This window comes from Molossus molossus, unplaced genomic scaffold (assembly GCF_014108415.1).
Source record: "Molossus molossus isolate mMolMol1 unplaced genomic scaffold, mMolMol1.p scaffold_m16_p_10, whole genome shotgun sequence".
NCBI classification, from domain to species: Eukaryota; Metazoa; Chordata; class Mammalia; order Chiroptera; family Molossidae; genus Molossus; species Molossus molossus.
In genome coordinates, this window is record NW_023425345.1 from 22,399,623 (window position 1) to 22,425,489 (window position 25,867).

General features: G+C 42.0%; 1 protein-coding gene, 1 non-coding gene and 1 pseudogene across 2 annotated transcripts; 2 read left to right on the top strand and 1 right to left on the bottom strand.

The window, feature by feature from the left end:
• Positions 1-4,413: 4,413 nt before the first annotated feature.
• Positions 4,414-4,914, bottom strand: LOC118623171 (annotated as a pseudogene).
• Positions 4,915-14,405: 9,491 nt separating this feature from the next.
• GDF3 (growth differentiation factor 3) lies at positions 14,406-20,739 on the top strand. Its single transcript, XM_036252918.1, has 2 exons — positions 14,406-14,745; positions 19,827-20,739. Exons 1-2 carry the CDS (start codon positions 14,478-14,480, stop codon positions 20,654-20,656), a joined length of 1,098 nt encoding a protein of 365 aa, XP_036108811.1. The 5' UTR covers positions 14,406-14,477; the 3' UTR covers positions 20,657-20,739.
• On the top strand, positions 19,327-19,431 carry LOC118624829. Its single transcript, XR_004958494.1, has one exon. It is a non-coding gene; the product is annotated as a U6 spliceosomal RNA (small nuclear RNA).
• Positions 20,740-25,867: the final 5,128 nt, after the last annotated feature.

Below are 25,867 nucleotides of genomic sequence, written 5' to 3' on the forward strand. Positions count from 1 at the left end.
AAAAAGAAGAAAAAAAAAGATCTGGACTCTTTAGCAACTTTGAATCCCTATTTTGTGAATTAGATCTTCAGACGTTATTTATCTACTAGTTGCACATGATTTACTCATAGTGCCTTACTGCTTTGTGACTTGTTCCTTTGTGTTCTCCACACCCTCAGTAGAAGACAAAGTGGGACAGGCACAAGAGGCTGAAGAAGTTTGGCAAGAAAAACTTTAAGGAAATCAGTCCAGTAAACTTACACTTTTTCTGTGTGTTGGGGTACACTGCCATTATTCTTCCTTTAGCCCTACAACATCCAAGCTCACCTTGCAAATCAGGGAGATTTTAGGCAACCACAAAGAACTACAACTAGAAAACATAAGCTCTTGAAAATTTCCAATAGAATTGTAGAAGGTGTAGTTTTAGTGAGAAAATAGAATTGGAACAGTATCACTTCTAATTCAGTGTCAATACTCAAGCACCTAATTCTTTCAGTCATTTGTTCCTTTATTTTTATTTTTTTAAAAATTTTATTTATTTATTTAATCCTCACCCGAGGACATTTTTCCATTTTTTGTTTAGGTAGAATGGGAGGGAGAGAGAGGAAGAGGGAGAGAGAGAAACATTGGCGTGAAAGGGACACATCAGTGGTTGCCACCTGCACGACCAACCAGAGCCGGGGACAAACTGCAACCGAGGTACATGCCCTTAGCGGGAACCGAACCCAGGTCTCTCTGGACCGCAGGCCGACGCTCTAACTGCTGAGCCAAACCGGCCAGGGCTGTTCCTTTTTTTTTTTTTTATCCTCACCTGAGGACATTTTTCCATTTTTTTGTTCAGATAGAGCGGGAAGGAGAGAGAGAGAAACATCAACATGAAAGGGACACATCGAGTGACCGCCACCCGCACGACCCAACCAGGGCCGGGGACAAACTGCAACTGAGGCACATGCCCTTAGCAGGAACCGAACCCAGGTCTCTCTGGACCGCAGGCCAACGCTCTAATCGCTGAGCCAAACCGGCCAGGGCATCTTTTATTTTTAAATGGTATGGCAGGCCCTGACCAGTTTTGCTCAGCGGTTAGAGTGTGGGCCCACAGACAGAAGGGTCTCGGGTTCGATTCCTGGTCAAGAACACGTGCCTGGATTGCAGGTTTGATCCCCTGCCCCAGTTGGGTTCATGCAGGAGGCAACCAATCGATGTGTCTCTCTCACATTGATGTTTCCTCTCTCTCTCTCTCTCTCTCTGTCTCTCTGTCTCTCTCTCTCCCCATCCTTTCCACTCTATCTAAAAAATTAATGGGAAAATATCCTCAGGTGAGGATTAACAGAAAAAAATTAATAATAATAAAATAAAATCTCTTAAAAAATAAATAAATGGGCTGCAGATTTATTTCATAGGCTAGACAAAAGGTAGGAATTAAACTTCTAGGCCAGTTCTACCTACCATTTATTGGAAGTATGCTCTAATTGGGCTAAAGTTGTTTTCAGACCTACCTGAAACAATTTGGAAGCCCTGAATGGCACCCTTTTGTCCAGCTCCAAGTGTTTAAGAGCTTCAAGCGGTGACTAGACCTCTATGTTCCCACCACACAAGTTTACCCAATCTTGAACCCGACTATTCCCAGATGACTATGGAAGAAAATTTCTAGAAGACACAGATTCTCTTGACAAGAAAAATCCAGATTATTTGTATTTATTTCCAGCCCTTGCAGGAGGAATATAATTAAATAAGCCTACACAAATCAGGAGAAAATAGATCATAGGTCCCTCCAGGGACAAAATAGGAAGGCAAAGAGCAAAATCTGTAAGCAAGCAAATAGTCAACTACGCACAGAATGTGGAGACCCCAGACTCATTTCTGGGATGGGGCTGTCAGAATCTACTTGCGATGGACTAGCCTAGGAGCCTGCACTGGATTTCTATCAACTTTTCCACATCAAAAAATGTCAGGGATGGAAGAGAAGAACAAAATTCAAGGAAGTTTTAAAACTTTAGTTGAAGCTTGCTAGCCCTCTTAACTTTCACTAACCTCTGTGAAAATGACTTTTAGCTAAATTTACCCTTTAGGAATGTTAAACAGTAAGAAGGCTTACTCTGCCTCAGGCTGAAGGTGGGGTGGAGGCTTTAAACCAGTGAATGTCCTTTTAAAATTCTAATCTGTCCCAGAGATGTAACCTAATGACCTCAGGAATCTTGGTTCCACTTTCTCTCTTATCTGTTGACCCCACCTTTTTCTCTCCAGGTGTTTTCTTTAATCAGAGATCTTTCCATTCCACTGTACCTGGCAGCTTCATTTAGGTCAGGTGGAGAGATTTGCAGGCAAAAATCAAAGTTTTGATCTTAAAGAGTATACGTCCTGGTGGGGACTGAGGGCAACAAATCATAGATCCAAAACCAAGAGTCTGGTGGGGCTCAATGGCTGAGCGTGGACCTATGCACGAAGAGGTCACTGGTTCAATTCCCAGTCGGTACACATGCCTGGGTTGTGGGCTGGATTGCCAGTGCCCCCGGGGGCATGCAGGAGACAGACAATTGATGGTTGTCTCTCACATGGATGTTTCTATCTTTCTCCCTCTCCCTTCCTCTCTCTCTAAAAATTCAGTAATATTTTTTGCCCTGGCTGGTTTTGCTCAGAGGTTAGAGCATCGGCCTGCGGTCCAGAGAGACCTGTGTTCGGTTCCCACTAAGGGTGCGCGAACCTCGGTTGCAGTTTGTCCCCTGCCCTGGTTGGTTGTGCGGGTGGCAGCCACTCCATGTGTCCCTTTCACGCCGATGTTTCTCTCTCTCTCTCTCTCTCTCTCCCCAACTCTATCTGAACAACAACAACAAAAAAGGAAAAATGTCCTCGGGTGAGGATAAAAAATAAAATTAAATAAATAAATAAATAAATAAATAAATAAATAAATAAATAATATTTTAAAACTATATATAGTTTGTTAGTGAAAAGTATTCCAAAGAGAAGTAAAGCCCAGTTAGGGAGACAGGAGGAACATTTTCCCAGACATTCTGTTAATGAATCACTTGAGGGCCCTCCACTGCTCTGACGGTGTCTGGAGGAGACGCCCTCCCGGAGACCTGTGTCCCTCCGCCCCTGCGGTCCCACCCCGCCCCTGGGTGGCCTTCGCACTGGCCAGCGTCTGGCGCCTGGTGCTATTTCAGCGGCCGGTTTCCCCAGGCTTCCAGGCCATCCGCCTGAATGCCCGCGGTGAAGCCCAACTAGCCGGTGGGAGGAGCAGCCGGCGGGCGTGGTACCCGCCGCAGCCCCGCGCACTGTTGGCTGCCCTGCAGCACCGCCCCTGGCTCCCCCTCTCACCCCTGCCCAAAGTTGCCCTTCTTTCTGGGGATCCACCAAAATTCTTGAAATTCCACTACGAGGGCTACTCCCAGGGGTGGAATCTTGCCTTAATTACGAATTACTTAATAGTTTAGTGGAAAACAAGTAATGACGACTTTGCAATATGACATCCTGCCAGGGAGCAGCGTGCCAGAGGGATTCTGATGGGGAGGGAGACGGAGGGGTGACAGATTTCCCAGTTTGCGGTTTGAACAAAGCTAGCTGGAGTCATACAGGAACTGACGGGTCAGTTGGGTTTATCAGAGCAGAGTAGCACGCATTGTCAGCATTCCAGCTTGGCTTAAGAATGAGGCTTCTGGAAAGACTTGTTTCTTCATCTCGTTATAGGTCCCCAGAAACCACCGTAATGCTGTAATGCTGTTGGGGCACCAAGTGGCTCTGGGAATCCAGGCCACAGATCAAAGGGATGCCTTGTGCCTGTTGTTTTTCTCACTACCCTGGTTTAGAGTTCAGAGAGGAACCTTCAGTTCAGCTCGTGGATGAAAAAAAGGGATTCTATGGAAAGTAATGACACCGGTGATCATAAATTCCTAACTAGGCAGGTTGTGTAACTTTTCCAGTGAAAGGTTTTAAGCCAGCCCTATCCAAATAAGGTATCAATCAAGGGAAAGAGTTTGGATATATTGTTTCATTATTACTGATTTTTTTTTAGGGAGAGAGAGAGAAGCATTGATGTGAGATAGAAACATGGATTGGCTGCTTCCTGCACGCCCATACCAGGGATTGAACCCACAACCCAGGCTTGTCCCCTGACTAGGAATTGAACTAGGACCTCTCAGTCCATGGGACGACATTCAGTCCACTGAGCCACACCAACCAGGCAAGGAAATGATTTTGGAACTTAAAATTAGGGAAGCCTATTCACAATTTAAATGGTGGGAAAGAGAAAAAAAAAAACCCACAAAACCAAACTAACCAAAATAAAGTCAGAATGATCACTCACATTTTATAGTTTTAATTAAACACATAAAACTGGGAGGGGGGTGGGATATGGAGGAGGGTGTCTGGGGAGAATAAGGAGAAACATCTGTAACAAAAATAAATTAATTAATTTAAAAAACAATACATAAAATTGTACTATTTAATGTATTTCTCCATGAACGTTTTGTGAAATTCATATTGCAGCATGTCACTGATAGATCTTTTGTGTTTCCTCTGACCATTTACATCTTTTTCACAGTTCTTGAAAACATCATCATCCCACCTTCTTTAATTTTGAAGCTGGCCTGAGGCTGGGATGGTCCAGCGAGATTAAGGAGAGGGTTTCCACTCAGAATGTTTTCCATACAAATCCTTTCTTCTTTAGCTTTTTGTTCTTGTTCCTTCCTGGCTTGCTCTTCAGTTCTTTCTTTTTTAAAAAAATTTCCACGTCTGAAAGAAGAGCTGCAGTATCCTCATTATCATCACTCTCCTGTTCAAAATCTTCATCTTCCTCATCTGCTAGCAGATCATCTGCAAGGTTGGCAATGGGAATCTGGTCTAATCCAGCTTCTTTGACTCCGAAGAGTTGGACAATTTTCCAGTTGGACAATCTCTATTTCTTTCTCCTTCAGCAGCTTTCTCTCTCCCTTCCAACTCTCTTTTTTTTTTCTTTTTTTAAAAATTTTTTTTTTCTTTATTGAGGTATGATTGACAAACTCATTGTGTTTTTATTTTTTTATTTTGGATAGAGCAGGAGGAAAAGAGGGAGGAAGAGGGAGAGGGGAACATCAATGTGAGAAGGACACATCTACTGGCTGCCACCCACACAACCCCAACTGGTGCCAGGGACAAACTGCAACCTCACATTGATAGCTTGTCTCCTGCAGGTGCCCCAGGACCTAGGACCAAACCTACAACCTAGGTACATGCCCTTGACCAGAAATGGAACCTGAGACCCTTCGGTGCATGGGCTGACATTCTAACCACTGAGCAATACTGGCCAGGGTTAAAATGTTTCTGTAAATCTAAAGCTATTCTGAAAAATAAAGTTATTGAAAAGGTAAAAAAACAAAAAAGGAGGATAGCTTATATACAAATAATAAATAAGGAAGTGGTGTCAGGATAAAATATAACTCAAGTTGTTTCATATGAAGTGTTTTTCCTAAACAATACTATTTTGCACTACCCAGTAATAGCATCTGACAGCAAAGTATGTAATGCCCATACCCTCCAGGTTCAAGCTCTTGGCAGTTTGAACTTTGCATTTTGTCTTTGTATAGAAAGCAGCCTCAACTCTATCATCAAGCTACATTCACCTTTATTAGAAATTTTCTATGTCTTTCTAACAGTGCTAGTATATTTTATTAGAATTATTACTGTTAGATATAGTTGCATAGATTTTGACTGCTTTTTGCCTCTTAGCCATATATTCTCCATGACTCTGTGTGAGTGTACATGTGTAATTTTGCAGAACATGTGGTTTTTCAGCAGTCATATGTGGTAGGCTGAATAATGGCCCTTCAAAGATGTCCACATACTCATCCCTGAAATATATGAATTTTATCTTACATGGCAAATGATACTTTGCAGATTTGTGGATCAAAAAGAGTTTCTAGGGAAAGTAACCTCACAGGCTGATCTGATCATGAATTCCTAACTGGGCAGGTCACGATGGGTAGTCATGTCCTAGGCATATAACTTCTTTAGTAAGATGTTTATCTTTGCCTTGAGCAAGCCCTATCCATTGTTTCTGTGCATCTAAATTAACAAACTTTTATTTTATTTCATTTTATTTTATTTTATGTTTTGTTGGTACGTGCCCCTAGCAGGAACCGAACCCGGGACTCTCTGGTCCGCAGGCCGACACTCAACCGCTGAGCCAAACTGGCCAGGGCCAAACTTTTATTTACTTATTTATTTATTTTTTAATCCTCACCCGAGGACATTTTCCATTTTTTGTTCAGATAGAGTGGGAGGGAGGGAGAGAGAGAAACATAGACGTGAAAGGGACACATCGAGTGGCCGCCACCCGCACGACCAACCAGGGCCGGGGACAAACTGCAACCGAGGTACATGCCCTTAGCGGGAACCGAACCCGGGTCTCTCTGGACCACAGACTGACGCTCCAACCGCTGAGCCAAACCGGCCAGGGCAGGGGCCAAACTTTTAAAATGCCTCTTTTTCAAAGCAACCACCCATAAGAGAGCACATAATTGTATTAACTGTGTATCCAGTTTCTGCCTTGCTTTCTCCTACCTTATTGCAACTTCTTTACATTGCCTCCTTAATTCCAAATGCATAAAAGAAGCTGCAAATTACCATTTTCAGGAGCATTTTTCTCAGTTCATTGAGATCTTGCTTGCAGGCCTATCCTCTCTTTGGATCAAATAAATTTTTATAAAAATTGTCTACAGGTTTAGATGTCTTTACATCAACAGATTTAAGAACCCTGTGATCAGGAGAGTATCCTGGATTATCCAGGTGGGCCCAAGGTAATCACAGAGCTCTTTATAAGAGGGAGGATGGAGGGTCAGACAGAGAAAAGATTGTGACAACAGAAGCAGAGAGAGAAAAGGCAAAATGATGAGGAGCCATGAGCTAAGGAATGAGGACAACGTTTAGAAGCAGGAATAGACGAGGAAACATTCTCTTCTAGAGTCTCCAGAGGAACATTGTCTGTCTGACACCTTGATTTTCGGCCAGTGAGAACCATTTTAGACTTCTGAACTTCAGAGCTGAGAGATAATACATCAAGCTTGTGGTAATTTGTTACAAAAGCAATAGAAAACTAATACATCTTGTATTCTGTTATATTAGAAACCTTTTGGAGAAAATATTGATCTGAGACCTTATTAGAAAATTATATTAATGATACAGAAACATGAGTTTGGTTTAAATGGGTTAAAGGGCCAATTAACAACAAGACCCCTTTTCAAGGAGATAATTTGAGTGTTCTCTAACACCCAAGGTCATGTACCACTCTAGGATGGTCTTTTAGGAGCCAAATGCGCCCTGGCTGGTTTGGCTCAGCGGTTAGTGAGTCAGCCCGCGGACCAGAGAGACCCGGGTCCCTTTCCTGCTAAGGGCACGCGCCTTAATTGCAGTTTGTCCCCAGCCCCGGTTGGGGTTGTGTGAGTGGCAGCCAGTCGATGTTTCTCTCTCTCTCTCTTTTCCTCCCTCTCTCCCTCTCACTCTAACTGAAGATGAATGCGACAAAGAGTGTCCTTGAGTGAGGATTAAAAAAAAAAAAAGAAGCCAAATGCTATGGACCATAGGAGACTAATATGAGAGAATAGATAGGAGTGGTTACTTTTCCTGAAGACAGGATCATCCATCCAGCATATATGGTTTGCTAGTCTTTGGTACCCTACTATAGATAATATGACGCAGAAGCCCGTGGGATATATTATTATAGCTTTCATCTTTCATTCAGCCAATGGAAGTTCACTAATGAGTGAAGTCATGTGCTATAACGATTTTGCTAGAATGTGGAAAAATTTCAGGTTAGGAAAAAATGCCAATATTGAGCTTATAACTTTGGGAACAATTGGTTAAAATATATAGCTTGAAGTAAAGTGCCATAGCTCCATATCCCTAGCTATAAAATACCTTGGGGAGCATATGGACCCCCAAGAGAACAAACCATCAATGGAAAGGAGTGGCCTTTGTTGCCACTTGGGCATGTACATTTCATACTCTTATATATGATGTCACAAGTATTCAGAAAGAATGAGTACTTTGTTTTCAAGATTGTTTGTTTTTGTCCCCCCCCTCTTAAAACTTGTAAATTCTGTCACTATTTTTGAAATAGCAAAAAAAAATTCAGAGCCCCTAAATCTGAAGAGGTCAAAGAGGTTAATCCTAAGAGTAAAGGTCATAAGCAACATCTTCTCTATGTCTTCTGACTGCTTAAAGAATACTTTTTAAGAATTTGTTATCTAAGACTTAACAAAACATGACCTTATCAACTGCAGATGTGTACTCTTGAAAGAAAGGAGGAGTGTTTTTTGCTATATTTGCTCTGGCCCAAACATTAAGAGAAGTCTTATACATAAGAGGACAATTTAAACTTTTAAGTGTTAATATTGTATTACATATTCTTGCCTTTGGAGACCAAAAAGATTAAAAAATCTGTTATCCAGAAGAGAAATTGTTTACACACATTTATTTAAAATTTAATTTACTATTGAAGAACCTGTTTCTTAATTATAATTTACAAAATATTAAATATAAAGTTATATAATATTATTTTATCTTTCACCTAATTTTTTAAAAATACGTTTTTATTGATTTTTTTTTTTAATCCTCACCTGAGGACATTTTTCCATTTTTTGTTCAGAGAGAGTGGGAGGGAGAGAGAGAGAAAGAAACATCGACGTGAAAGGGACAAATCGAGTGGCCGCCACCTGCACGACCCAACCAGGGCTGGGGACAGAAATTGGACATTCTGATTTCTTTCTTTCTTCTTTATTTATTTTGTTAATCCTCACCTGAGGATATTATATACCAGGGCCGGGGACAAACTGCAACCGAGGTACGCGCCCTTAGCGGGAATCGAACCCGGGTCTCTCAGGACCACAGGCCGACGCTCTAACCGCTGAGCCAAACCGGCCAGGGCTTATTTTATTTTTTATTTTTTTTTTTTTATCCTCACCCGAGGATATTTTTCCATTTTTTGTACAGACAGAGTGGGAGGGAGAGAGAGGAAGAGAGAGAGAGAAACATCGATGTGAAAGGGACACATCGAGTGGCTGCCACCCGCACGACCAACCAGGGCCGGGGACAAACTGCAACCGAGGTACGTGCCCTTAGCGGGAATTGAACCCGGGTCTCTCCGGACCGCAGGCCGACGCTCTAACCGCTGAGCCAAACTGGCCAGGGCTTATTTTATTTTTTTAGAGAGAGAGTGAAAGGGAGGGAGGGAGAGAAGGAGGGAGGGGGAGAAAGAGAAACATCACTGTGAGAGAGAAACATTGATTGGTTGCCTCCTGTACCTGCCCTGACTAAAGTGGGGGATCAAACCTACAACCCAGGTATGTGCCCCTGACCAGGAACTGAACCCAAGACCCTTCGGTGCTTGGGTCAACACTCCAACCACTGAGCCACACCGGCCAGGGTGAACATTCTGATTTCTCTTTTTTAAATTTTTTTTCCTTTATTGATTTTAGAGAGAGAGGAAATGAGAGGGAGAGATAGAAACATCGATGAGAGAGAACATCAATTAGCTGCCTCCTGCATGCCCCCCACTGGGGATCAGGCCCACAACCTGGGCATGTGTCCTGACTGGGAATCAAAACTGCGACCTCTTGGTGTATGGGTGGTACATGGGTCGACGCTCAACCACTGAGCCACACCGGCCGGACTGATTTCCCTTTCTCTCTCTTTTTTTCCATTGATTTCAGAGAGCGGGGGCGGAGGGGAGGTGCGGGGGGGAGCGAAGAAACTTCCATTCAAGAGAACATCGATTGGCTGCCTCCTGCATGCCCTCCACTGGAACTGGGCCCATAACCTGGGCATGCACCCTGACTGGGAATCGAACTGGCAACCTCTTGGTGCATGGGTTGATAATCAACTACTAAGCCACACTGGCCGGGCACATTCTGATTCTTAACTAAGAGTGTATTTGCTACTTAAATTGACTGTAGGAAAAGTGAGCATGTTACTGGATAGGAACTGGGCCAGGAGCATGTCTGCCCTGGGCTGGCTAGTAGTTTGTGGGTTCTCGATTTTGTGCAGAAAAGAGTTCATAACATGAGTCCAGGTGATTTTTTTTTCTTTTTTAAATTTATCTTTATTGTTGAATGTATTACAGATGTCCCTCCTTTTTACCCCTTGATTCCCTCATCCTCACTCCCACCCCCCTCCTGCCTTCCCCACACTATTGTCTATGTCTATTGGTTATGCATAAATGATATTAATTCTTTGGTTTCTCTCTTCCTGCCCCACCTCCTCGTTTCCCTTTGAGGTTCATCAGTCTAACAACCAATTTGTACATCTTAATCCCTTCATCTTTTTCACCCAACCTTCCTTCCATCTGGCAACCAACAGAAAGTTATCTATATCTATGAGTCTGCTTCTGTTCTGCTTGCTCATTTTGTTTGTAGGTTTGATTGTTGATAGATATGTATTTATAGCCATTTTATTGTTCATAATTTTTTATCTTTTTCTTCTTCAAGAAGACCCATCAATATTTCATATAATACTGGTTTGGTGGTGATGAACTTCTTTGGCCTTTTCTTGTCTGGGAAACTCTTTATTTGGCCATTGATTCTAAACGATAGGTTTTCAGGATAGAGTAATCTTGGTTATAGGTCCTTGCTGTTCATCACTTTAAATATTTCTTGCCCTGGCCGGTTTTTCTCAGTGGTTAGAGCGTCAGCCCGTGGACCAGAGAGGCCCAGGTTCGGGTCCCGCTAAGGGCACATACCTCGGTTGCAGTTTGTCCCTGCCCCGATTGGGGTTGTGTGGGTGGCAACCACTCCATATGTCTCTCTCACATCGATGTTTCTCTCCCCCCCCCCATTCTATCTGAAGATAAATGCAAAAATGTCCTCGGGTGAGGATAAAAAAATATAAATAAATAAATAAATAAATAAATAAATAAATAAATAAATATTTCTTGCCACTCTTTCTGGCCTGCAAAGTTTCTTTTGAGAAATCATCTGATAACCTTATGGGAGCTCCATTGTAGGTAACTAACTGCTTTTCTCTTGCTGCTTTTATTTATTTATTTATTTTATTTTTAACCCTCACTCAAGGACATTTTTGCATTTATCTTCAGATGGAGAGAGGGGAGAAAAGAGAGAGAGAGAAACATCGACATGGGAGAGACACATTGAGTGGCTGCCAACCACACAACCACAACCAGGGCCAGGGACAAACTGCAACCCAGGTACGTGCCCTTAGTGGGAACTGAACCTGGGACTCTGGTTTGCAGGCTGATACTCTAACTGCTGAGCCAAACCAGCCAGGGCTGAAATTTTATTTTCTTTAAATGTTTTTTTTTTATTGATTTTAGAAAGAGGAAAGGAGGGAGAGAGAGAGAGCTAGAAACATCGATGAGAGAGAACATCTATTGGCTGCCTCCTGCATGCCCTACATTGGGGATTTGGCCCACAACCTGAGCATGTGCCCTGACTGGGAATTGAACTGGCAACCTCCTGGGGCATGGGTCGATGCTCAACCACTGAGCCACACCAGCCAGGCTTTAAAAAAAAATTTTTTTCAGCTCATCCTGGCTGGTGTGGCTCACTGCTTGAGCATCGACCCATGCACAAAGAGATTGTTGGTTTGATTCCCGGTCAGGGCACATGCCCAGGTTGTGAGCCTGATCCTCAGTGGAGGGTATGCAGGAGGCAGCCAATATATGTTCTCTCTCATGGATGTTTCTATCTCTCTCTCCCTCTCCCTTCCTCTCTCTCTAAAATCAATAAAGAAAAAAATAAAATAAAATTTTCAGCCCAGGCTAGGTAGCTCAGTTGGTTGTGATGTCATCCCATTATGCTAAGGATTCAGGTTTGATCTCTGGTCAGGGCACATACAAGAATCAACCAAGGAATGCATAAATAAATGGAATAACAAATCAAAGTTTCTCTGTTTCCCTCTCTGTCTGTCCCCCTTCCCCTATCTCTCTAAAATCAATTTAAAATAATTAAAAAAAATTTCTATGCCTGGGTATATATCATAAAAGACTGAGTGAATTACCCAAGATTACATGGCCATTGTAGGAGCCTAATTACCTCAGATCCCATGTCTCCTGATTTGGTATTTTTTCTGCTATATTAGGTGACTACACACTCTCAGTTATTGCTTTCTTTTCCCTGATCAATCTCTACTTTAATAAATAATAATATTAATATAATAATAATTAATATCAGGGTAGGTTTACAGTTGTGAGTATGTGAAATAGTTTATTCTTGCATTATTATTTATTATTGTATTATTTTCTATATGAACAACTGTAAACCTACTTTTTTTTTTTACTCCTCATCCAAGGATATTTTTTCCATTTTTGTTCAGATAGAGTGAGAGGGAGAGAGAGAGAAACATCAAGTGAGAGGGACACATCGACTGGTTGCCTCTCGCACGACCCCAACTAGGGCTGGGGACGAACCGCAACTGAGGTGTGTGCCCTTGACTGGAATCACTGGAATCAAACCCGTGACTCATTGGTCCATGGGCTGACACGCTAACCACTGAGCAAAACTGGCTGTGGCAATATCAGATAACTTTTATCGAGTGCTTACTATTTGGCAGACATTGTCCTGAGACTGGCCTGTAGATTATCTCATCAGGTCTCCTTAGCCCCTTAGCAAAGAATGTTTTGTTCTCACTTAACAGTTGAGTGACTTGAGCATGATCACACAACTATTAAGTGATGGAACCAGGATTTAAACCAGTTAGTCTGATTTCTGATTTTAAGACTGGAAAGTTAAATGAAATACAACCCACACTTATTGTTGGAAATAGGTGGGGATTGTAAATGAAAAGTTAACTAGGATGCAAGCAGGAGGAGACAGGAGCAATGAAAATGGAGAAAACCTGGCTATCTGGAAGAGCGAGACCTCTGGGAATAATAGTACCAATTCATTTGCTCACTTAATTATTTAATTATTGCACATATATGTATCGACTGTCTACCAGCTGACAGATGTATTCCTCGGCAGTGAAGTCAGTGAGAGGGAAAGATCCAGTGGAGCTACTTAGAAGGAAAAACATGATTCCAGTGCACAGTGACTATATTGTCTGGGAAAGAAACAGGCAAAACACAGTGAAATGCGCTGTGGTAAGTGCTATAATGGGTGCCCAGTCAAGGCTCAGTGGGAGAAAGAAGCAGCATCTAAATCGATTTTAGAGAATCAGGTAAGTCTTTGCAGTAGAAATGAACTTTGACCTTGGTCTGTGCAAAGGCTCTGAGATAAATGAGCTCATAAGAGAACTACAGATATGTCATTATCATGAGTGCATTAACATTGATGATGGTGGAAGGTAGGAAATGAGGCCGGCTAAGAAAGTCCCCAAAATGACAAGCTAAGGAGTTTAGATTTACCCTGTGGATGATGGGAAATGATTATAAATTAGATACAACATTTTTCCTTTGGGAGAAACAAGTTTTTATAATAGGTGGTATAGAATAATGTAAAATAATAAAGTCCCTGTTCTCAAAAAGCTTGAAAATTATTTTGGCAACAGGCAAGCTAACTGGAAATAGCACCAGTTCGTTTGTTCACTTATTTATTGAATGTCAGATAGTTTCCTCAGCAGTGGAGTCAGTGAGAGGAAGCGATCCAGTATTTGAAAACCTCATAGTACTGTGTCAAAACAAAACAAAAACAAAAATTGATAGATGCTGCCCTTCTTAAACTTCAATAACCTCCATGTTTTCACATGTAGTTCCTTCAGCCCTGAATGCCTCATTGTCTTACTGAAAAATGTCTGTCTTCTCTGAGAACACCTTGGGTTACTTACCATTTGGCAGGCATTGTGCCGAGCACATTAAATACATCCTATCAGATTTCTATGCCAAATTAGGTCAGTTTTTATTTCCAGTTGAGAAAAAAATTTTTTTAGGAAGCTTCAGGGACATGCTCAATGTCAGATAGCTAATAAGTAATGGAACCAGAATGAACCCAGTTAAGTCTGACTTTTGACTTTTAATCAGGAAGGGCCAATTAGATGAATAAAATTCAGCTCCTCTTAGAGCTGACAGCTGACGAAGAGTGTAGACCAACTTCCTTGGGAGGATTTCTTTCTCTCTGGTTTATTTTCCCACATCACTGTAAATATAGTCTAATAGAAATCTACGTATGTATTTGTCTAATTAGACTATGAATGACAAGACATCGAATTACTTACTACTATGTTCCTAGCACCTATCTCAGCACCTGGCACATACAGATGCTTAATAAATGTTTGTGAAATAAATAAATGCGTGCGTCCTTTCCATCCTGTCTACTGCTGACAAAACTCAGATTGTTGTAGTCTGGCCCACACACTGGTAACTCTTTGCTTTGCGTACTTATTTTCTGGAACAGTAGAGCTAGGGAAGAGAAAAAAAAATTCTGCCTTTTTACATCCAATTGCCTTTGAGGAGCTGGGAAGAAAGCAATTCACACTTGATTATCTTACATCAGATAAATTAGCAGCACCTGAATCGCTGGGAAGTCAGGAGCTAGAGCTCTCTTCAGCCCACTAGCCAGCTTTGTCTTGGCTCAAAGGCCATGCTTCCTTCCCTGCCAGGGTTGGCTCTCAGCCTCTTGCTAACTCTGGCCTTGGGCCAGACATTCCAATTTCAAGAACGTGTCTTTCTTCAGTTCCTGGGCTTAGACAAGGTGCCTTCACCCCAGAAATTCCAACCTGTGCCTTACATCTTGAAGAAAATTTTCCACGATCAAGAGGCAGCAGCCACCACTGGGGTCTCACGAGACTTATGCTACGTAAAGGAGCTGGGAGTCCGGGGGAACATACTTCGCCTGCTCCCAGATCAAGGTAAGGATATTGGAGTGTTTTCCTGGAGGAAAAATCTGGCCTTGGGGGATGTGAAGAAAGGAAAGAGGAGATGTAACAGTTACTGAGGGGTTCATAGAAGGCACTGTGCTGGTATTTTACGTACTTTATCTCATTTAATCCCAACAGCAACCCTGAGAGGTAGGATCAGATGGTAGATAACCTGTTACCTATTTGAGATCACACAGCTCATGTGTAAAGAAAGTGAGGATTAAAAATAAAGTTTTTGTTGTTTTTTTCCCGGAATCAACGGCTTTGTGCCGCAGTTTAGGTGGGAGGGGTGAGCGTGCAATTAGGACTCAGTCTTTCTCCCTTTAGCCCACAATTTACGCATCCTGGTGCCTTTGGTACGACAAGCAGGGGACAAAAATTTTTAGCTCAGTTTGCCCATGGGCCTAGTTTTTCTTCTTCATACCTCCCACTATTTTTGTTGGGTGGAAAAGGCTATTCTGAATTTATCAATAAAAAGCAACAACATATGCTATTGCCATACTCTGTATAAGGGTCTGAGTGAGTGCCACTTAATAATTTGCCAAGCTTAACCATCCAGCCAAAGGACCCAGAACGACTCTTTTATTCTCCTGCCGGGTTCCTGCCCTTCGCTCTCCCACTCAATTCTCATTCAAAGTCAGAGGTGAGTGTTGTAATCTGCATTTCCATACGGCCTCCCAAATGGTTCAGAGGCGGCTTTGAGAGGCCTAGTTGGTTAGTTTACATCAACTGGCGATTGATGATTGGAATATTTATTTGTCCAAGAAGCATTTGTTTGATACCGTGTGGCGGGAACAGAGTATGGCCATGAGAATACAGAGATTAAAGATAAAATCTGCTCTATGAGTTTATAGAAGGAAGGCAGACAAACAAATAACCTCATACATATATTGTACTAGGTATTGACCTTAGAGGCTTAGGGTCTCGTGGGTATGGACTCTAGGAAAAATTCTGGAGGGTTAAGAGGTAAGAGAAGCTAGTTTGAAGGGCTTTTCATTGAAAAAATAGAAAACAGCTGAGGTTACTTTCTTCCCTCCCCAATGGAAAAAAATTTTTATTTTTGTGATAATCTTATCAAATAATGGTGTGGAGAGAACATAATCTCACCATCTTCCCTCTCTAACCCTTCCCCTAGACAAAACCACCATTGCAGTTGTATATTCTTCCAGACATTTCTTTTTTTGCATATATAAAATATAAGCTTGTAATTTTAAAAAATGGGGTCATTCTACATTCTTTTAGAATTATGAACATCTCATACAAGTCCAAACAGTCCATTTCTTTTCTTTTCTTGTTGTTGTTAATCCTTACCCAAGGATATTTTCCACTGATTTTTAGATGGAATGTAAGGGAGGGAGGGAGGAAGAGAGAGATATCATGTGAGAGAAACACATCAATTAGCTGCCTCCTGCACAACCCTGAGGTCCCAGGTATGTGCCCTTGATCAGGAATTAAATCCACTACTATTTGGTATACACTCTAACCACTGAACCAAATTGGCCAGAGCAACTTATTTTCATTTTAATGATTGCATGATATTCCATTGTATAGATATGCTATAATTTATGTAACTGATACCCTGTTGATGGGCATAGACATATAAATAATACAGTTTTGCATCCACTTTTTTGTGTGTGTGCACTTTTTTTTCTTTCTTTTTTTTTATCCTCACCCGAGGACATTTTTCGATATTTTGTTCAGATAGAGTGGGAGGGAGGGAGGGAGAGAGAGAGAAACATCAACGTGAAAGGGACACATCGAATGGTTGCCACCTGCACTACACATCTAGGGCTGGGGACAAACTGCAACCGAGGTACATGCCCTTAGCGGGAACCGAACCTGAGTCTCTCCGGACCGCAGGCCAACTCTCTAACTGTTGAGCCAAACCGGCCAGAGCTGTGCACTTTTTCTATTATTTCCCTAGGATAAATTCATAGAAGAAGATTGTTGGATCAGAGAGCATGCACATATATACTTTCAATATATAGCAAATGTCCTCCAAATTTTATACCCCATCATGATGTGAGGAAATTCTCACTTTCCCACAATTGACAACAATCTTTCTATTTATTTATTTTTTTATTTTTTAAAATAGGTTTTTATTGATTTTAGAGAGAGAGGAAAGGAGAGGGGGAGAGAGAGAAACATCGATGAGAGAGAGAGAAACACATCTACTGGTTGCCTCCTACATGAACCAGACCAGGGCTGGGGACTGAATCTGTAACTCAAGTACGTGCTCTTGACTAGAATTGAACCCTTAGGCCAATGCTCTAACCACTGAGAAAAACAGCCAGGGAGACAGCAATCTTTTTAAGCATAGGAACTTATGTCCTTGGAGGGTGTGGCTCAGCTGGTTGAGCGATGTTGTGTTCTCACATCGATGTTCTCTTTCTCTCTTCCTCTCCCTCTCTCTTTTTAAAAAAAAAAAAAAATCAATAAAAACAAATTTAAAAAAAAAGGAACTTACTGAAGTATAACATACATTCAGAAAAGTGCTTAAATCATAAAGAACAGCTCAATGAATTTTCACAGAAAACTGCACCCAGATTGTATCTGACAGTTAACAACCTTGAAGAAAGAAGTTTCAGTGGAGTAGTAAGGGTAAGAGTTGAAAAATAACAGAAGGGTATGAGTAAGAAAGTAAGGAGGAGAGACTAACGTAGACTGGTCTTTTGAAAAGACAGTCAGTGAAAAGAAGGGGAGAGATGATACACTGGGCTTGAAGATAAAACTGGGTACTTCTAAATGCTTTTAAATTTTGTTAGTATTTAAAATGAGACAGGAGAGTGTGGAGGCATTGTGGTGGATGGTTAGAGTGTTTGGATTTCTGTTGTAATTTTGTCACAAAATCTGAATGACCTTAGAAAATCCTTACTTAGGGTGAAGCCACCCAACCAGACAAAATCGTGGCATTAGGCCAAACAAGTTATTTGTGGGGAGGGAGAAATTAAAGATGCAAAAAAAAATTTTTAAATAATAATAAAGGTGAAAGTATACTTTATCAGGCCTTTTCCTCAAGGAATAGGTGGGATTTAAAAATCTGGTCAGAGAAGTTAGCTTTGAAAATAGGGAAAATAGCCCTGGCCAGTTTGGCTCAGCAGTTAGAGCGCCGGCCTGCGGTCCGGAGAGACCCGGGTTCGGTTCCTGCTAAGGGCACGTACTTCGGTTGCAGCTTGTCCCCGGCCCTGGTTGGTCGTGCGGGTGGCAGCCATTCGATGTGTCCCTTCACATCGATGTTTCTCTCTCTCTCTCCCTTCCTCTCTCTCCCTCGCACTCTATCTGTACAAAAACAAAAACAAACAAAAAAAAAGAAAATAGGGAAAATAGCCCTGGCCGGGTAGCTCAGTTGGTTAGAGTATCATCCCGTATGTCAAGGTGGCAGGTCAATCCCTAGTCAGGGCACATACAAAAATGAACCAACGAATGCATAAATAAATGGGAAAACAAATCAATGTTTCTTTCTCTCTCTAAAAAGTCAATTAAAAAAAATAAGGAAAAAACATCTACAACTTCAAAAGATACAGAGAAGCAGGTCCATATGGAGAAATTGAGTCATGTTTTTTTTTTGATCCTCACCTGAGGACATTTTTGCATTTATCTTTAGATGGAGTGGGAGGGAGAGAGAAGGGAAGAGAGAGAGAGATACATCGACTGGCTGCCACCCACACAACCCCAACCGGGGTGGGGGACAAACTGCAACCGAGGTACGTGCCCTTAGTGGGAACCAAACCCAGGACTCCCTGGTCTGTGGGCTGATGCGCTAACCGCTGAGCCAAACTGGCCAGGGTGAAATTGAGTCACATTGCACCTCAGTATTCAGTGAGGTGGGAGACAAAGTCTGAAGAGATACAGGACTAGATATTGTTGACTGACAACTGTGGACTTTAGATAAGGAATTAACTAAGCATAAATCATAAGGGATAACTGGAGGGCTAGTCTGGACTGGATGACAAGACTTTGTTTTGAAGTCAATCTAAATGTTTAGATTTTAGCCAGCAACACCTGAGCCTGGGATGTTCTTTTTTAAATTTTTTTTATTTATTATTTTTTGAGCCTGGGATGATGTTAAACAATTTTGTGCTGCAGGTTCCTTTGGCAGTTTTGTTGAAGCCAATGGACCCCTTCTCAGAATAATGGTTTACATGCCTCAAATAAAATATTTAGAATTTTAAAAAATCAATTAAATATTGAAATACATTTATAAAGATATTTGAAAAACAAATGTGTATATACTAACATATATGATGCATTAATGTAAGAAATGATAAGACCTACAGAAGGGACTATACCTACCATAAATTCAATATAGTGTGAGCGTAATAATGTAAGATATATGCAACAACTTAATGTGTAAACATGCGTGTGTTTTTTATTTGTAACAGTGTCATAGGCCCTGATAATATTTTGGGGATCTGTTGCTTATTTTCATAATTGAAAGAAATGCTAAATTTCATTTAGAGTTTAGTAAAAATAAAGATGTAATTCTTTTTCCATCCATAATCATGGACCTTGTAGATTCTATACAGGACCCCTTGCGTACCTATGCATTTGAGGATGAGAACCTCTGGCCTTGTGTTTGCTTTGTTAGCACATATACTGAAAATTGAAATGATACAGAGATTACCATGACCCCCATGCAAAGATGACATGAAAATTTATGAAGTGTACCATATTTTTAAGGGGATTAAGTACAAACTACTAGTTATAAAATTAGCCATGGGAATGTAATGTACAGGAAAGGGAATATAGTCAATAATATCGTAATAACTATGGTGCCAGATGGGTTTAGACTTATTGTGAGGATCACTTCATGAGGTATGTAAATGTCTAATCGCTGTTTTGTGCACCTGAAACTAATATAATATTGAATGTCAACAATAGTTAAAAAATAAATTAAAAAATTAGGAGTGAAAGAAATAAATCCTCCCAAATGGTAGGGTTTGAGTATAATTGATTATTTCCTGCCCTTACGTTGTATATGTGATATACATATAAATTTGACATTTATATTCTAGGCAGATATAAAGTAAAGTATATCACAGTGATGCTCACATCTCTCTGTTCCTGTCTAGGTTTCTTTTTTTACTCCAAGAACCTTCCCCAGGTCTCCTCTTGCCTACAGAAGCTCCTCTACTTCAACCTGTCTTCAGTTAAAGACAAGGAGCAGTTAACAATGGCCCAGCTGGGCCTGGACTTGGGGCCCAACACTTACTATAATCTGGGACCAGAACTCGAATTGGTTCTGTCCCTGGTTCAGGAGCCTCATGTTTGGGGGCAGTCCATCCCTAAACCAGGTAAAATGTTTGTATTACAGTCAGTGCTATGGCCTCAAGGTGTCCTTCACTTCAACCTGCTGGATGTGGCTAGGGATTGGAGTAATAACCCTCAGAAGAACTTAGGTTTGTTCCTAGAGATACTGGTCAAAGAACACAGAGACTCAGTAGCGAATTTTCAGCTTGGGGACACCTGTGCCAGACTAAGATGTACTCTTCATGCTTCCCTGCTAATTGTGACCCTCAACCCTAAGCAGTGCTACCATTCTTCCCGAGAGAGGAGGGCAGCCATCCCTGCCCCTAATGCTCCTTGCAAGAACCTCTGCCATCGTCACCAGCTATTCATCAACTTCCGGGACCTGGGTTGGCACAAGTGGATCATTGCCCCCAAGGGGTTTATGGCAAATTACTGCCATGGAGATTGTCCTTTCTCACTGACCACTTCCCTCAACAGCTCCAATTATGCGTTCATGCAAGCAATGATGCATGTGGTTGACCCAGCGATTCCGCAGGCTGTCTGTATCCCCACCAAGCTGTCCCCCATTTCCATGCTTTACCAGGACAATGATGACAATGTCATTCTACGACATTATGAAGACATGGTAGTTGATGAATGTGGGTGTGGGTAGGCTGTCAGAAATATGATTTGAAGGAGTGTCCTTAGGGAAAAGCTTTTAATAAAACTACCTATCTGGTTTATGACCTGTTGGATATGAAATATCAATATGTTTGATTATAATTTGTCTTCCCGGAAAATCCATCATAATTGATCATGTCCCAAATTACACACATACTTACACATAGTCTTAATGATTATAGAAATTTTTTATTGATTTTTTTTTATCCTCACCGAAGGATATTTTTCCATTTTTTGTACAGATAGAGTGGGAGGGAGAGAGAGAGAGAAACATCAATGTGAAGGGACACATCGAGTGGCTGCCACCCACACGACCAACCAGGGCCGGGGACAAACTGCAACCGAAGTACGTGCCCTTAGCGGGAACCGAACCCGGGTCTCTCCGGACCGCAGGCCAACGCTCTAACCGCTGAGCCAAACTGGCCAGGGCGATTTTTTTTTTTTTTTAAGAGACAGAGGGAGGGAAGGAGAGGAGAGAGATCAATTTGTCATTCCTCTTATTTATGCATTCATTCATTGATTTTTTTTAACATTTTTTTTCTTTATTGATTTTTAGAGAGAGAGGAAGAGAGGGAAAGAGAGAGAGAAACATCGATGAGAGTTCACATCGATTGGCCGCCTCCTGCATGCCCCCACTGGGGATCGGGCCCACAACCTGGGCATGTACCCTGACCGGGAATCAAACTGGTGACCTGTTGGTGCATGGGTCGATGCTCAACCAGTGAGCCACACCAGCCGGGCCATTCATTGACTCTTTTTATCCTCATCCGGACATTTTTTTTTTTTTTGCATATATCTTCAGATAGAGCAGGAGGAAGAGAGGGGTGAAGAGAGAGAGAGAGAAACATCAATGTGAGAGAGACACATTGACTGGCTGCCAGCCTCATGACCCCAACTGGGGCCAGAGACAAACCACAACCAAGGTATGTGCCCTTACCTGGACCCGAACCTGGGTCTCTCTGGTCCGCGGGCCGACACTCCAACCACTGAGCCAAACTGGCCAGGGCCATTGATTCTTATCTGTGTCCTGACTGGAGATTGAACCCACAACCTTGGCATATCAGGATGACACTCTAATCAACTGAGCTACCTGGCCAGGGTTAGGAATTTTTTAAAACCACCAATATCTCCATAATTTAATGGCTGTATTATATATGATTGTTTAGCTATATATTTTACTTAAGAAAATGTTTGTCATTAGAGACTTGCAGTTTATAGGGTGAAATAGTGGCATGAGTCTTTGTTCATATATCATTGTTCATATCTTAGAAAAATTTCAGTTAAAAATATAAAATGACTTCTATATTAATATAAGATATATTGATATTAAACATGCATTCAGTATAGGGTAAAATGCAAAATTCAAATGGACTTCAAATATAAAACTCAACACGTAGGCTCTGCCCGGTTTGTCTCCGCCAGTGGACAGAAGGGTCTTGGGTTCGATTCCCAGTGAAAGCACTTACCTAGGTTTTCAGGTTCAATCACCAGTTGGGACATGTACGGAAGGCAATGTTTCACTCTCTAAGATCAATAAAAAAAAAGATTATTATAATTTAACTATATTATAAATACATGTGAAGATGCCTGTATAACCCTCCTCGTCCCTTTTCCCATTATAATGAAATCACCATCCTGAATTTGGTGTCCATCCTTCCCATTCATTTCTTTATAATATTATTACATATGATTGGATCCATAAACAATATAAAGCATTGCTTCACAAACATGCAAACTTTTTTTTTTTTAATTTTATTTCCCCCCCCGACGGCGGCATTAGCTAGGACAAGAGAAAGGAGCAGGGCCGAGGAGAGGGCCCAGCAGCGTGTGTGAAAGGACAGCTTGAACCAGGACTCTCGGAGGGAGCAAGGCCAGCTGCGGCTGGAGGACTCAGGTCGCGGGCGAGAGTGCAGAGGAGGTGCAGCGCCGGGAAGGCCCGGGGCTCTAGCGCCCGGGGTGTGAGAGAAGGAGGCGGAGACAGCGAGGGGGCGGGGCCCAGGAGCTGGGGCGCAAGGGCTCCCAGCTCGCCGAGCTGTTCTTGAAGAGCAGCAGTGTGGTCTGGGTCCCCGCAGACGCGACCCCCCTTTGTCCCAACTCAGGCAGCCCGGCCCTCGCTGGGCCCGATGCCCAGACATGCAAACTCTCTAGAAACAATACTGGAGTTTATTTTTCTAATATTTTTCCTCAATTTATTATTTCAGAATTATTACAGGTTGATACATGTAGGATATAATTTATTTATTTTCCTGCTGAATAGTAATCCACTACAAGGATATTACCCAACTGATTTATTATGCTATTGAACACTGAGGTCATTCAAACTGCTAGAATCATTTCTGTAGAATGGGCACACAATCTTATAACAATCTACTTGTCTAGGACTTCAGTGTAGGACAGCAGGGAACATGGGGACTTTGTAAAGAGAACAAAGAGGCTGCAGAGATCAGAGAGGCACATCCTTGAACACAAACAAAACTGACCTTCACAAAGCCCTTGCAAGACTATACTTTCAGGGATCATTTCTTTTTTTTTATTTTTTTATTTTTTATTTTTTTATCCTCACCCAAGGATATTTTTCCATTTTTTGTACAGATAGACTGGGAGGGAGAGAGAGGAAGGGAGAGAGAGAGAGAAACATCGACGTGAAGGGACACATCAAGTGGCTGCCACCCGCACGACCAACCAGGGCTGGGGACAAACTGCAACCGAAGTACGTGCCCTTAGCGGGAACCGAACCCGGGTCTCTCCGGACCACAGGCCGACGCTCTAACCGCTGAGCCAAACTGGCCAGGGCGAGGGATCATTTCTATAGTTTGCTAAAAAGCATTTACTTTGTCAAATGCATCATTTGAATCAGAAACACTGTTCTCTGACAGGTATCAGTGGGAGGCTAGCACGGGACAGATCATCATTTAGAAAAAGTTAGTGGAACAATCGGGATGATGCCAACAATTATCACCTATATCTCCCTGGTCGGCTAGGCAAAGCGGTTAGAGCATTGACCCACAGGCCAAAGAGTCCTGGGTTTGAATTCAGCCAAGGCACTTACCTTGGTTGTGGCTCATCCCTGGCCCCGGTTGCGGTTGTATGGGTGGCAACCAATTGATGTGTCTCTCTCACATCAATGTTTCTCTCTCCTCTCCCTTCCACTCTGTCTGAAGATAAATGCAAAAATATCCTTGGGTGAGGATTAAATAATAATGATAATAACCTATATCAATGTGTTTACAAAGCACTTTCAGATTATATTTATTAAAGAAGGAGCTAAGAAATTAATGTAACAGAAGGTAGATGGTAAAGGTGGCAGTGCTTTGGTGGAGCTACTGTGGCCCCAGCTCTGTCCTCTGTTTTGTGGGCCCAAGATTCTTTTTTTTATCCTCACTCAGGGACATATTTCCATTTTTCGTTCAAATAGAGTGGGAGGGAGAGAGAGGAAGAGAGAGAAACATCGACATGAAAGAGACACATCGAGTGGCTGCCACCCGCACGACCAACCAGGGCTGGGGACAAACTGCAACCGAAGCACGCACCCTTAGCGGGAACCGAACCTGGGCCTCTCTGGACCGCAGGCTGATGCTCTAACCGCTGAGCCAAACCGACCAGGGCCCAAGATTCTTAGTGGTGCGCTTATACTTGAACAAGGGAGTCTCATTAGCACAAACAAAATTCATAAAATTTCACCTGTGACCCAGTGATCAATATATGAGTTTATACTGTGTTTGATAGAAAAGTACACATGGAGCCCTGGCTGGTTTGGCTCAGTGGTTAGAGCGTCAGCCTGCGGTCCTGAGAGACCCGGGTTCGGTTCCCGCTAAGGGCATGTACCTCGGTTGCAGTTTGTCCCCGGCCCTAATCGGTTGTGTGGGTGGCAGCCACTCGATGTGTTCCTTTCACATCGATGTTTCTCTCTCTCTCTCTGTTCCTCTCTCTCCCTCCCACTCTACCTGAACAAAAAATGGAAAAAATGTCCTCGGGTGAGGATAAAAAAAAAAACAACACGAAAAGTACACATGGAAACCTAGTAATCATCTGAATGTGTATAAGGAAATTAGTTATATGGTCTATGTGACAAGATTTGTTAACCTCCAGATCCAGATACTAGAGGAATTTTAGTCATTTCAGACTATGCTACCACTCCTATTAATTTTCTTCAATTATGCTATACATTACGCTTGACTGGATTCTGGCCTTCTTATTTATAATGTTACATGCTAAGCCTGCTTTCTCAAGTAAATAAGCTGCTTACATTGATTTGGGGGGAATCCCCTATTATGTTAGCCAAGCATTACAAATCATCTTGTGTGGCAGATTCTTTCTTTCTTTTTTTTGTTTTGTTAATCCTCACCTGAGGATATTTTTCAGATTTTTAGATAGAGTGGGAGGGAGGGAAGGAGAGAGAGAGAGAGAGAGAGAGAGAGGGAAACATCAATGTGAAAGAGAGACATCGACTGGTTGCCTCCCACACCACCCTTACTGGGGCCAGGGATTGGACCTGCAACCCAAGTACGTGCCCCTGACTGGGTATCAAACCCATGATCCTTCAGTCTGAGGGTCGACACTCTAACCATCAAACCAAACAAATCAGGGCATATTTCTTTTTTTTTAAATTTGTTAAATTATTTTTTTTTATTAATATAAATTATTCCTTAGCCAAAATATTCATGTTTCATAGTTCGGGAACACAGATCAGTGACAAACTTTTATGGAAGTCAACCCAAAGAAATTCTTGACATTCCAAAATCACTGTGTGCTGTGAAAGATATCAGCCTTCCTCATATCCTCAAAATCTTTCACTGAATCACAATTTCAGCAGAAATCTGCATATGCTTTCTTTCCTGGTTCAGCCACAGCAAATTTATGGAAAGTTGCGACCCCCTACAATGGTGGCTCCAACATGGGAAATCACAGACACTTGGCCAGAAGGCCACACATCTGAGGTTCCGTCAGAGCACTGGAAGCCATGGTCGTTATATTCTTAACCCCAAAGTTCTTCCTGGTGGGGCAATTGACCCAGGGAAGATAATTTCTGAAGTGACTTATCTTCACAGCTTCACTTTTATTTCATGCAACTGATTTTTATTGTGTCTATTATGTGCCAATTCTGAAAAATATAGATGGTCATTTTCATCATATAGTTTAAAATCTAACACATTTGCTTATGAATTATTTGAATATGTACAAGTGAAAATATAGCTTATACCCC

What these genes read in the sequence shown, in the direction of transcription:
- GDF3 (XM_036252918.1), top strand. Translation starts at nt 14,478, where the DNA reads ATGCTTCCTTCCCTGCCAGGGTTGGCTCTCAGCCTCTTGCTAACTCTG. An exon ending in TCGCCTGCTCCCAGATCAAG is followed by an intron (nt 14,746 to 19,826) that starts GTAAGGATATTG and finishes GTTCCTGTCTAG; the next exon opens with GTTTCTTTTTTTACTCCAAG.